At 38.3% G+C, this 13956-nt stretch overlaps 1 protein-coding gene across 2 annotated transcripts in view; it reads left to right on the forward strand.

Annotated features, from left to right (window-relative positions):
• phf19 (PHD finger protein 19) overlaps positions 1–11431 on the forward strand; it is a 30478-nt gene extending 19047 nt beyond the window's left edge. For both annotated transcript variants that reach the window (XM_036579386.1, XM_036579387.1), the window contains 3 exons: positions 38–123; positions 1693–1788; positions 7211–11431. In XM_036579386.1, coding sequence (XP_036435279.1) covers positions 38–123; positions 1693–1788; positions 7211–7532 — 504 coding nt within the window. In that variant the 3' untranslated portion in view covers positions 7533–11431. The remainder of the gene's footprint in view (positions 1–37; positions 124–1692; positions 1789–7210) is intronic.
• The last annotated feature ends 2525 nt before the right edge of the window (positions 11432–13956 follow it).

Below are 13956 nucleotides of genomic sequence, written 5' to 3' on the forward strand. Positions count from 1 at the left end.
TTGTCATTTAATATTTCGTGTGGAACGTTCTCTGCAGAATGAGCTGATGTCGACCTGGAGCTCCAATCATCACATGGCTAATATCTTTGACTTCACACTCGATGAGCTGCAGAGCTTGAAAAGGTGAGATGAGCCTGTCGGGTGGAGGTGCGTGGGTCAGCGCCCACACTTCTAAAGGAAAAGACCCAGCACAATTAAATATCATAAGACTGACAGACTATCTCCATGCAAAATGATCAAAATTCAAAGGTTTTGTCTTCTTTTTGTATATCATTTGCTCGATTTTTGCGTTTTTGAACCTGAAACCTCTCGCTCACAGCTCTAAGTCAACCAAAGTGGACTATGTACAAAGTTTAGGTTCCATAATTATGTTATGATCAGACATTAGCAAACAATGGCTTTTACCACTGTTGAACTGCAGGGCATTTTCATGATATTTAGTTTTGCTGAGGTTAGGGTTCAGATATTCATGTATCAGTGAAAAGTACATTGATATTTTTCAGTGTTTCAACTGCACTGCACTAAATTCAGTTAAACAGGTCTAGTTATGCTCTCTTTGGAATGAAGCATCCAATTGATCAATGCTCTTTAAGTACTGACGTTATCCATGATACGCTCAGAAATGCGTATTGTGACATAATTTATCATGTAAATGTTGTCGTATTGCCCACCTCTACAATATAGACTATGTAAATGACATTAGAACAGTCAGTAATATGTAACTAACTTTTCTAACAGATTAGATTCCCAGATTCATCATTTTCCCATCCAAAATTGTTTAGCAGAGGCTAAGACATGGAAGACTGCTTCTCTTTGTCTGTGCGCTTTATAATAATTAAATCTTTTAATAATAACATAGTTCCAGTTCCACACCTCTGTCTCTTTCTTGCTCTCTCTCTCTCTGTTGACATGTGGCATGCTTAACCTTTCTCCATCGCTTTTTGAATTGAATTAAACACCCATTTATTGGCTTCCGAACAATCGCATTCATTTGCATGTGTTTCCCTTTAGAAAAATCTAAAAGGTTTACTCAGTCTTATTTTTCTCCTCCTCCAACAAAAATCATTTTTATCTAGGCGGTGGCGGGTGAAGTGATTTAATTACACTTCTCAGTAAAGGTTATCGCCTTCTGAGCAGGCCAGAATAATAAGCGCGTGGTAAACACTGTAGGGACAATTGGAGCACAGCCCCGCTTTCAGACGCAAGAAAGGGAATCTGTGAGGGCTTGTTGAAGTCTAGAAAGGAGCTTCAAATAGAGTTTGGTCCTTCTAAAAAGGCCATTTTGGTTGACTCCCAAAGCTGTGAACTGCATTGAATACAGTCTTTTGAATCCTGATAAGTTCTGTTATGCTCCCAAAGACCAGGGAGGTTTGTACTGGCAGTTGGTGTGATTAAAGGCTGTGCTGTACTGTATAAGCAGTTAGTCTTTGTTTTCGGCCCCTCAGTAGCTTCTGAGATGGTGAGAATGAGACATATATATACGAAACATTTCATGGAACTATAAGATTCTCAACTCTGTTTATATAGTGCACTTTAAAAGTATCTGAAGACATCTCTTTTTCTTTCTTCTCTCTCTCTCACTCTCCCTCTCTCTCTCTCTCTCTCTCTCTCTCCCTCTCTCTCTCTCTCTCTCTCTCTCTCTCTCTCTCCCCCCCTCTACTTCTCTGACTCTCCCTCTCTCTCTCTCTGTAGCACTAGTTCAGGACGGACGTTCAGTCTGGATCAGGACTCCACAGATGCTGCCAGCACCTCAGGCTCCGCCACCACCAGTGTGTCCTATGACTTCAGGTATACTTTTTCAAAAGTCTTCTTTATCCTTCTTGTAGGCCTGTTGGTATTTCTCCTTGGCGCAGTATGAAGCTTACTGGCTCATGGGTCACATAAGGACTGTATGTATATTCACTCCAAACTGCCTTGAAGTTGAGAAAAACATTTCCAGGCATATTGGTTTATCTAAACCAACCTCTCTGTGTCTGTGGAAAGCTATGTGATGACATTACTATTTACTCTGTCCACTGCAAAATTTACTCGCAAATTTTATCAATTGTTGCCTGATATATTTAAAGTAACAGTCATTACACAGGAAATTAACCTGAACTACAACATGAAAACAGGCTGTTTTAGCATGTCTGAGATAATGGCAAAAAGCCCTGAGTAAGAGTATTGAGATTGAATATTCCTAAAGCCATAATGACATAAATTCTGTATTCTAGCAAAATCTGTCCTGACTCTCACAGGCTTTCGTTTTGTTTGGCTCCACAAATTAAGTCTGGCTTCGTCCCAACTGGGAACCGTTCCTGTGACCATTTCTTTTAATCTGACCAACCAGTGTGTTCCTCTGAGCTACAGGGACATGGGTCACTATTGGGGGAATGCCAAATTGAATTCATAGACCATAACATTGAGAAAGCTCACAAGGTTTCAGATGGTTTGTACCAGGCTATAAATACAGTCTGTACGGTCCAAAGGACCGTGCTAGAGGTTCTGTGCCCAGTTGGATAAAACATTAATTCTTTCAGATGATTGCTTAAGGGTCAGATTTCCATAACCTAAGTAAATTAAATAAATGCTTTGCATAAAACAGCTTCAATGTTTTCATTGGGTGATGAACATTATTGAATGTAAAGTTTAATTGATGCTATAGATGTGGCCGAATGGCCAGGACTCATCAGTTGGTCAAAACGTTGATTACACACTTTATAACCTGAAATTTATTGGATTGAATTGAAATTTATTTAATGATGAAAAACACACATAACGCTACACAACAGCCATTATACATTCTTCACATAATCTAGGATTAAAACACAATAAAGCCCTAAATCTTTTTTCTGTTGTCCTTTTCACATAAAACACACAAACATATTGAACATCACAGAGCAGTAAGCACAACACAATACAAGACACACCAAGATTAGAGACAGTGACAGAGTGGCTTTCCTGATTAAATCATTTGTTTAGGTGCTCTTGAAAGATGATAAAACATAATAAAAACTAAGACTCTGCTTGCTTACATATTGCTGGATAGTCATCCTTTTGAACTCAGTTTAAACATTCTTTCTGATGGGCTGCATTCCATGCATCTATAGCAAGTTTGTTCCAAAGCCAGAATATAAAAGCATAATAAAAAAATATGTGTAATATATATAGAATATATGCAGAATATAAAAAAAGTATTTGTTCCCAGTTGTGTTTTAAACCTGAATGGGATACAATTTGTGGAGCTGCCTTGTGTATAGTGTGCATGAGTGTCTCTAACCATAGAAAAGTAATTTGTTAAGTACTTTGGGGCTCTATTTTTAATTATTTTATTTTTCTTAACATATGCAGCACTCCCTTCCACTGCTAAAATGAGTAAATGTTCAATGTGGATGTAATTTTAAAACAACCCTGAGCAATTTGTTTTGAGCTTTTTGTATTTTATTGAACAGTATCTGAGTTAAACCAGTGTACCGTGAGATGACCACATAATCTATGTGACACTGAACTAGAGCTCCAGCCAACATTCGCAAAACCTAGTTTGCATTGCAATCCAAATAGTTACTGAAGAATAGGGATGTAATAGCCTTTTAGGCATTTTAAGGGTGTAAATAATACTAACCAAATAAAACTAAGGAAGCAAATTATCTATGCAGTATTTTAGTTTTGATTGCTTATTTCCCAGTGTAGAGGTGGTTGTCATAATCAGTATTTGATATCAGATTACAAGAGTTTACTATGACACAGGTGTTTACTTGAGGAAAATGATTCAAGAAAACAGTTAAGGGAGAACTTCAGGCCTTTTGTGCAACTCAGTCCTTCAGGGTTTTCTTAAGGGGTAACTTTACTTATAATGTTTATGCACAAACCTTCAGGTTGCTATTTTTGTGATTGGGCTCCCAATTAGAGCTTGACCAATATATTGGTGGGCTGATAATACTGGCCGTTATTGATGATCTGCAGTTTCATTGGAATCAACAAAAATATTGCTGATAACGCGCTGAAAACTAGCACTTTTTTGGGTCACTACATTAAACTTATAATGCAGAACCTTTGTCACTTGTTCCTCTGAGGAACCCAAATGAAAAACACAAAATATCATGTTTAGTATAGCAAAAACTCCAGAGTGGGGTTCCTGCAGCGTATTGCATTTCATTTTAATTCTTCAACGTAACCTGCATGACCATATGAACAGCTACCTGGGTGTGAGTCAATCTGCACATTGCTAATTGAAACAGAACTTCACTGGGTCTTTAGCTTTGACTCCTTTTTAAAACTCTTGTTTGAGCTTTTTGAGTCTGTCTCTTTCCTTCCTGGTTCTCTCTCTTTTTTACCATTCCAAAGCATTCTCTTTCTGGTTTCAAAGCAGTCTGTTCAACCCACGCCAGCCCAGTCTAACGTTTGATTGCTCTCAGGTGGGTGTGTCCCTTTCCCTTTCACCTTACAGTGCAGAGTAATTAGTAGAGCTGGAACACAGGATGCTGTCACTGCAGCGACTCACCTGCCCTGTCTTAGCCAGCCTTGCCCTGGAGTCAGGGGAGAGTGGCAGCCGTCTGTCACCTCACCCGGCGCTGGATTAACCACCCCTGACAGCCTGCGGAGAAATATGATGACAGATTATGGGCTATTTACTGTGACGGGCACTGGTAGATCAACAGAACTCCTTTGTGGCTCTCTCTCTCGACTGGAGCCTCTTAGACAGTCTGTGAGGAGAGAACTCTAGGTTCTAGCTTATGGTGAAATTGGCCTGTGGAGATTATGGCCATAATACTGTTTTAGCAGTTCAGGGCTGTGTGTGAATGCTGCTGGGCCATTTTACAAACACCACCAAGTGCTCTGTCCTCTTGTGTGTGTGTGTGTGTTTTTTATTCTTTTTATATTTTTCCTTTTTTGTCTCTCTTTTTTGCTTTATTTCCTGGGAGAGTTTTGAAATCTGACGTTCCAGGACATTATTGACATTCTGTGACGGAACTTTTTTTTGTGCGTCATGTTTTTTCATCTCCGCGTTCCAGTGCCGCAATTTATCCTCGGCGTCTGAAGCTCATCTAATTCCCGGCTGTGACGCTCCACGTCCCCTGGGCCAGTTCAGGATGTAGTCAGTAATCGGTTTCATTCCTTTTTTTTCCCTCCTAACCCAGCACTGCTGCATTCAATTTGGCCTGCTGTGAGAAACCAAGGGCCTATGCTTACAATAACAGTATGTGTGTCTGTGTCTGAGAGAGGGAGAGAATAGAAGGGACTTGGGAATGGTCTCCGCTGACGGTTTTATTTATTTTAGGATGTATGCTGCTCATTAGTATTCTCTCTCTGCTCAGCCTGTTTGGAGAGGATGAGAACATACACAACTTGGGGTGTGTGCATATCTGTATTTGTGGCTGGAAATGTTGGCGCGAGTCGATGCAGGCTTTGGAATCCCAGGGCCGTCCCCTACTGTGCCTGCTCGCAGTGGGATAGATCAAACACGCCACTTACATGTATTTGCTTCCCATGCACCACTTTCATGTACTAATACTGCAGCGCTCCAGTTCCTGTTTTAGCAGCTCTGATCATTCTCAAACCCAGCGACTCGGTGCGAGGTTTTCAAGTCCTGCTCTGCACATTTCCCCTCAGTGTCTAGGCCTGTAGGCTTAATATGGTTTTTATGAAGATTTGGAATGTCCCGAAAAGATTTACTGAAGAATAAATTAAATAATGGGAAGTCCATCTATACCATATGACCTTTAAATGGTAAAAGACCCAGAGAGCCAGGCAGCTGCTCCATAAAGCAGAACTGAAATATCTTTTAGTGAACTAGAGCCACATCTAGTGGCAGAAGATAGTGTAACTACTTCATTTCAGATGTGAATAAGCCTGGTTGATGCCTAAAAAATTATATTTTCTTGCTAAGAAAAAAAAAAATCTGAATTCTGTTTTCCACACATTTACCAGGAGATTTTCTGTCATTATAGCGGAGATGCTCTGGAATTTACAGTACTGTGCAAAAGGCATACCTTTCTTTTTATTTAATTTGGCGCTCAAAATGGCCATTAAATGCAAGTTACTTCATTTTCTGCATCAAGAAAAAAGAAAGAAACCATATTTACAGAACATTACACAGTAGCCAGAACTACTACATATGATATTCATGCTTTTCAATATTTGTTGTGTCCACTAAAGGAATTTCTACATCTCTGCTGGTTGCATTTTCTGCTCCTCATAGTGGATGTAATCTCAATTACAAATTTAGTCCATAGAACCCTACTGCATGTTTTAGATGTCCAGGTTTAGTGTTTTAGTGCAAATTATCCTCTTTTTTTGTCTATTTCCTTGTCTCAGTGTTGGCAGCTACACATCCTTTCAGACCCATATTGTTGTTGTCTTCTCACATTGGAAGGATAGACAGAAACACCTGTGAATTTTTTTTTAGATCTGAAGCAAGAGTGGAGCTTGATTTTCTCGTCTTTCTCAATGATAGCTTTTTATCTGATGTTGACAGTTTAAGTGGTCTGTCAGATCTTGCACAACCTGTTTTCTCTTTATGCTGCAAAGGTTTTTTTTTTAAACTCCAGTTTTGGAACTTCTGGGTTTTGCTTTTCCTTTGACTTTCCCTTTTCTTATGCAAGTGGATAATCCTGTATCTAACCTCAGAAATATGTCTCTTACTTAATGGCCATTTTGACTGGAAATTAAATAAATGAGGAGTGGTCTCTGACTTCTGTACAGTACTGTAGCTGTAGATATCTGTGGAAAACCAGTAATATTTTCATCGTTTTACAGCTGATCTTATTGTTCCTGACACTTAAGCTGTTTGGAAAATGTTAGTTGCAATCTGGGAAGCCCCCAGCAAAGACCATGGAAAATTAGCTTTACCAGTGCCCAGTGACTTATTAATGCTTTGTAACAATCCATTATTTTAACAGTCCTTGGTCAATAAGAGTAAAAGAGAGTATAGCATTTAAATATTGTAAATGTTATTTAATATTAGATCCTTTTAAAGGATCTGAGCTGTCAGTTGCAAATTTAGCATTATAGCGTACTTATTTATAGCCGTGCCAGTTGCTTGGACTTTGCCTTTGTGGGCTCAGCACAAACAATAAAACACAATACACCAATAACAGTAACAATTACAATCCGATTACGTTGCTCTGTCATCCAGTCCTAGATGAGAAATGGGTCTTGGATGAACTCCAGCGTGAGAGCAGTTGAGGATAACTTGTTCTGGCACTGATCCATTGATCTTCCATGTGTGCAGGAAGAACGTGGGCAGTCGGAAGAGGAAGTTGCCCTCGTCCAATTACAGCGTGCTGGCCAGTAAGAGGGAGGTGATGGAGAGTGAGCTGAGCCCTGTGGGTCTGCCTGGCGACGAGCCACCGGGCGCCATCGACAGCCACACCTTCGAGAGCCTCAGCGAGGACGACTCTTCCCTCTCTCACCTAAAGTCCTCCATAACCAGCTACTTTGGCGCTGCAGGCCGGCTCACCTGTGGTGAGAAGTACCAGGTCCTGGCCCGCAGGATCACCCCAGAGGGCAAGGTGCAGTACCTGGTGGAGTGGGAGGGCACCACGCCCTACTGAGGGTTTTAAAAGAAGAGGAGGGATCAGTTTTAACACAGTGTTCTCCACTTCCAGTCCTGGAGGGCCACAGCACTGCACAGTTCAGGAGTTCTGTGTTTGTTCTGCTCTAAACTCAAAAAAGGCTCTGCTGGGCAAGGACACTTAGCCGGTCCAAATTGTCCAGAATTGTGGAAAGTAGGGTTGCACGATATATTGTTTGAACATATTACCACAGTATTACCCTTTGCAATATTCTTTGCAATTTTGCAATATATTTTGCAAAAGACTGCGGTTTGCAGATGAGCCAAATAAATAATCGTGTGATCCAAAAACTTAAAAAATATACAGAATACTGCATTATTTAAATTAACATGCAATAATAATGCAGGTCGATGTTTTTTCATATCAAATCAAGGGCTCACCAGTATGTTTAAAATCTGTTGCGAGAGACATATTGCAAACTCAGCATGTAGAAATATAATCTCAGTATGGTGTTTTGTCCATATTGTGCAGTCCTGATTGGTAGTCAGTGTCACTGTGAACACTCTTTAATGGATAATGTGATGTCAGCGATGTGGTGCTTCTGACAAACTGGATCGTCTGCAGTGCTGTGACCCTACAGGTCTGGATCAGAAGAACGCTGGTTCAGACAGAGCGTCACATTGCCCAAAGTAGTTCTCTTTATTTTACTCTTTTCTTTACAGCTCTAAACATCCAAGTTATAGTTTTGTTAAAATACCGTAAGTGGGAGAACATTCACATTCTATGCTTACCCCACGTTGGGTACTGAAGTGTTTTAATTCATCGTCACAGTGTTCTGTTGACAGGGCACTACGAACAGCACAAAACTTGTTGTTTGGTTCACAGTCTTAGCATGTAGTACTTAATATTCACGTATTTTTGTAGTTTCATCTGTTTTGGTTGTAGACTGGTTCTCACGTTTTTCAATGAGACCATCCTCCATGGTCAGAATAATATGTATTTCATGTTCCTTTCCAGTTAAGGTGTTATGACAACGAACAGCTGATGAATGTTAACCCTGTATCCGAGTTAAACTTACAAAATATAAGCTGTACTCCTTTTCTACCTAAAGGTGGCAGTATATAGACCCCACCCCACCCCCCAGGCTATATTGCTCAAAAAGGCCTTTAACAGCCAGAGTTATTTTCCAGTATTTTATTTTTGGGATGAACAAAGTTAATCTGTTCTTCATAATGTTGTTAATGATACATAATTGATATTTTCCTTGTTGATCATATCATTAGATTTGATATTGTTGAAGTTTCAGTTATGGTCAGATGATTACATATAAGATGGATATCTGGGAATGATACAGACCTTTTAAAAATGTCTACAACACTATAAACAATTAGACAAAGAGCGAGTGTTGTAAACGTCTTGTTTTGCAGAAGGAATGGTACTTTTGTATGAGTTTTATTTTTGCACACTCTAGATTAACAGAAAGGAAACTCTGGTTGTGTTAGTAGTTTTAAAATGGTTTTAGTCTGCACTTTCCTCATTTTTTTCCGTCATAGTTTGCGTATTTGTAGGTGAAGGCGTAACCAAAGCAATGCAGATACTATTGTAAGAATTTGTACGACAGTATTTCCAGTTGTGCCTGCATTCCTCCAACATGGCGTGTGTAGTACAGAGCATTTAGACTGCCGGTGCAGTTACAGAGCACTTATAGTGTAGTAGAGCATGTAGTAGGTGTAGTATTGGTCCTGACAGCACTGTGCCATTCAATCGACTGGAATAAGTTTACCTGATCGAATTAACACTTTGTCGTAACAGCGAGCGTTAAATTTAGTATCACATTGCCTTCAGGATGTCTACAGTGTACATCAAAACAAAATAAATTACAGACTTATCAGGCTTTAGATGCAAAATGGGGCTACTTTACTTAACTTTTTAAGTCCATGCAAAAAATTCTACGGTTTAATCTCCTCTTTTCCGTTTATCGTGTGATTTCTCAGTGCTGCTGTTGCATTTATTTGATCTGTAAAGATCTAACAAAGAGGAAAATGCATGGGTTTGTGTTTAGTTTGTGCCACAAACTAAATTTTTGAACAAGAAAATGCATGAATAGGAATATTTACAGGGCTGATTATAATTGGATCGTTCTGGTTTTGTTGTCACTCGCTTGCTTCACTTGCTTCATTGTATGGCTAGACAGTATGACGATATGTTATTGTTATCATGATAAATTGTCACAATATGCTTCTCTAAATATGTCATACTTCTAGAACACAGAAAAACTATCAGAAATAAGATTTAAAACGATCAGAGATCCTGTAAACAAAAAGAAGTATATGATGATATGATATCAGTATTTTTACAACACTGAACAACTGGATAGTTTATAAATAAGACAGATTTAAACCAGTTGTAATTAGAATTAAACCAAGTGTATAGTAAATAAATACACTGCATGGTAACACATATTGAAAGCGTTACACTGTTTGGATGTCAGCCAATAATACTATTTCTTATAGCTTTTGTTTTAAACATGTCTGCTGTTTTGCTGGTGCATTCTGTTCCAAATTGTTCATAAATTTTAGAAAAAAGTAAATACTGTGATACGTATTGTGTATAGTGAAGAGTTTAGTTCAATATCATGATGGTATATTATGCCATGATGTTTTTTGCTGCATCACAGAGCCTTACTTCACAAGTTAAATCAGGTGTGTTAAAGCAGAGAAAACTGTGCAGTGCTATGGTTCTCCAGGACCAAAACTGTCCATCCCTGGCAAATTTCTTGTTAGTGTAAATATCCATTTGCAGCAGAAAACTTTCACTGTCACAGCCAAGTCAAACCACTTTTATTTTACTCCTATAGCATTTTGAATTTTAGAAATATGTTCTGTAATGTCGTGTCATTTCCAAAGAAATTCTTCCTGACGGTTTTGTTTAGCTACAGCTTGTATACGAGTCCTAAGGGAGGGTGGATTTCACCTTTCACCTAGTTTCAGTTGACTGGAAAATTTACGTTGGAAGTATGATCTCTCTGTGTATCATATTAGTACGATGAGTTTATCGGACATTATTAGTTTTTACAGTGTTAAAAAAGATTAAATATACTTTATTATTTACATGTATATAATTGGAGAAACGTTTAGCCCCCTTTATCGTATTGCACTATTAACACGTTTTCTCAGCTATGCAAGCTATTATTGGTTAATTGATTTGTCATATATTTTATAATTGATTAGAAGAGAAAAAAACCTTTTTATACAAAGCACTTACGTGTGCATCTTGTTGATATATAAAATGTTTTATTGAAATATTTCCCCAACTAAAAAACATTTATGCAAATTCATACAAATTCCAGTACAATAGTTAAAGCATAACACAAAGCATAAGTCAAATTTTAACCTTGTAGATCATCAAGTTTAAGTAACGGTTGATAGTTCAGCTGCTGATTCTGAAGTTGTTTCTAATCTTGTGGTTATGATGTTAAAGCTCAAGTCAGGAGCTGCTGAAATGGCCCACGTGTGGCTGTGTAGCCACCAAACACCACCAAAAAGCCCAGTGAGAATGTTTCTTAAAGCTGCCTGGATTGATTGGATTAGCAGACTGAAGGTGGCATCCGTTTCCCTGCCACTTTGTCTTGGCTGCTTTCCGTTGGGAGATGACTGAACATCTTTAGTCCTGTAGAGCAGCTCAATCATCCAGACGATGATCTCACAAACCATCCTGACGGGGCTGAAAGTAAACTGAAATAACCATGTAGTGTTTCCTACAACAGAGTTGTAATGTAACTTGCTTTAAGCTGTACATAGGGAACTTATAGGTCTTTTTTCGCCTATATTCATGTATGTTAGATGTGTTAACATAGGTTTTGCAATATATAATAACTGGTGTTTCATTCATGAACAATTCACTCGAGTTTTAAACAATAAAAAAGCATTTTGTCAGAATGTGATGCTTCTTTTTTTTTGTTGTTGTCACTTCTGGACTTAGCTTGGCCCATGATCCGTATCAGTGTTTGCTTTCCACGACTACTGAAACCAGTGCCATGCGCAGAGGCCATTAATCTGCTGAACATTGTTTGCTCTATTATTATCTATTGTGAGTATATATTCATGTGAACTACAACAGCCTGTAAGAGCGTGCAAATATTGATTATGGCTGTTTGCCTGGTCTTTTTATATCAGACTTCAGGCCTGTTTGAGGACTATTTTAGTAAAGCTTATGGAGATAATTTGACCAAGAAGTTTGAATAACATGCTGGATAACAAAAAAGACAGCAGAGGGCGCCAGAGTCACATTCACAGTAGCTTAGACCACGACTTAAAGGGAAATTCCACCCATTTTTAAAAATTCTTCAGAATTCAAAGATTTACTTTGAATTTATTTTACAAAGATATATACAGTCATCCAGAGTCATTTGATGTGAAATGGTACATTGTAGAGAAACCTAACAACTTGTTGCAGTTTCTTTACAATGTTACCAGAGGTCTGAAGAGTTCAGCTACGCTGGTTTAAAACTTAGTTAAAATCCATTAATGGCAGAGATGCAGACGAAAACAGTAACGTTAGCCAAAGAAAACTTTTTTTTCCAGATTTATCATAATTTCATCCTTATCAACATTCAGAACATGTATGTTCATAATAGATGATAAAAAAATGGATTTTTTGCGATGTATACATCCTCTGGTTCCTATCACTACTACTGTGATAGCCCTGCTGAAAAAAGACCATCAGGATCAAAACCTGGTTTTGCTTTGTAATGGGAATTGGCTTAATGGTTACCATGAGAGACCGCTAGTTTCCTGTGGGACACCTTTAGATCCCAAACCATCGAATGCTTCTGGAATCAAGCCCAGAACAGCTCCCTGGAATTATATACATCTATCTGATATTTCTGTCAAAATTGAGTTATTCAATGTTCTTATTCTGTGAACTACTTAACATTATGTCAGGTGTATTTTGTCTGCAGTTTTGGACTCTTTATCTAGAAAACAAAAAGTTTCTGTCTCCAAAGTCAAACTCTAGCTTATATAAGTTCTATAGCTCTATAAGGTTCTGTCTGTGAGCCAGTCAGCACTTCGAATACACACAAGAGGACCAATCAGGTTCTGTTTCTTTGTCATATCGCTGCACTGCTCAGTGACTGCAGGAAAAGTTTATAAAACCTTTACGAAACATGAAAACGTTGCTGAAACTCCGCCTGTCTTCTTGCAGTTTTTTAAAACAAAAAACGTCTTATTGTCTTGTAATTATTATTTTCAGGCCTTAAGGATAATTAAATAGTGAACATTTGAACTGATGGGCTCTTAATTACAACATAAACATTCATTTCATTCAATCGTCCATCTTTTCTTTTTCTTATTTCTCCCAATGTAAGATATTTTGGATTAGAGTCACATTTCTGATATAGAACAAAACCTCACACTGCCTTTAGACTGACCGGCTACACTTACCTGCTGGGACAGTTTATTACAGTAGCTGGTTGCTGTCTAACCTAAAGGAAACTAATGGGTCCTACCTAAAACTGACCTTGCACTGGACAAAATATTTAGAACTGACCTTTATACTTAATCTGCAATGCTTTTTTGAATAAGAAAAAGGATGATGTGTCCTAAAACAAGAAGTAAATTCATTAAAAAATAATAAAAATAAATGCCATAAAAATGACGTAGAAAGCATTAAATGTAACTGTTCTGATAGATGTAGACACAACACTAATTTTGTTTTAAAACAAGTTACGAGTGTAAACTGTGTTCCTTTTAAAATCATTGCTTCTTTTAATGTTTTGCCATATAGAACCTTATAATTCCAAGCAGAAAGTGAGTTCTTAGGATTACAAGGTTCTCTCTGCAGTTGACCTGTTCCAAAAAACAAATGTAATGGGATTTCGATATTGTACATTTAGTGTGTCGTTTTCATGTATGTGTTCCACCTATCAGTTTTGGAATCCAAAATATGTGAAGCTCAATATCTCAAAACTGCTCCGAACGCAGAGAGAACCTTATAACTCCAAGGGGACGAGCTGTTGATGCATTTAGATCCTTTTCACTGTGATATCAACCCAGGAGGAAAACACAAAACACCATAAGTGACTATTGGACACCACCAGGAATCAACTTTTAATGGTTTCCATGATTTCTTGCAGCAGGGAGTAGACTTCCCAGAGGAAAGAAGAATTCTCCTCTTGATCCCAGGTACTTCTCCTAGACCTGGTTAGGTCCAGTTTGAAGTCGTGAAACTTAAACCATTTCCACCTGTTTCTGAAATTTGGCTCCTGAGAAATAACCTTCAGATTTTCTCACTTCGATCAGAATATTGACTTAACTCTTTAGTGTCTGACTCGTCCTCAGCTGAATAATATCTCCATAAGAACAGTGCTGGATCTCATCGTCATCTGTCAGTGCAAAAGGAGAACGTCTCATAGAGAAACGCTGAGGTTAATCTCCTCTTCTGGTTATCAGAGATCAGTGAT

Source organism: Colossoma macropomum, unplaced genomic scaffold, assembly GCF_904425465.1.
Source record: "Colossoma macropomum unplaced genomic scaffold, Colossoma_macropomum, whole genome shotgun sequence".
Taxonomy (NCBI): Eukaryota; Metazoa; Chordata; class Actinopteri; order Characiformes; family Serrasalmidae; genus Colossoma; species Colossoma macropomum.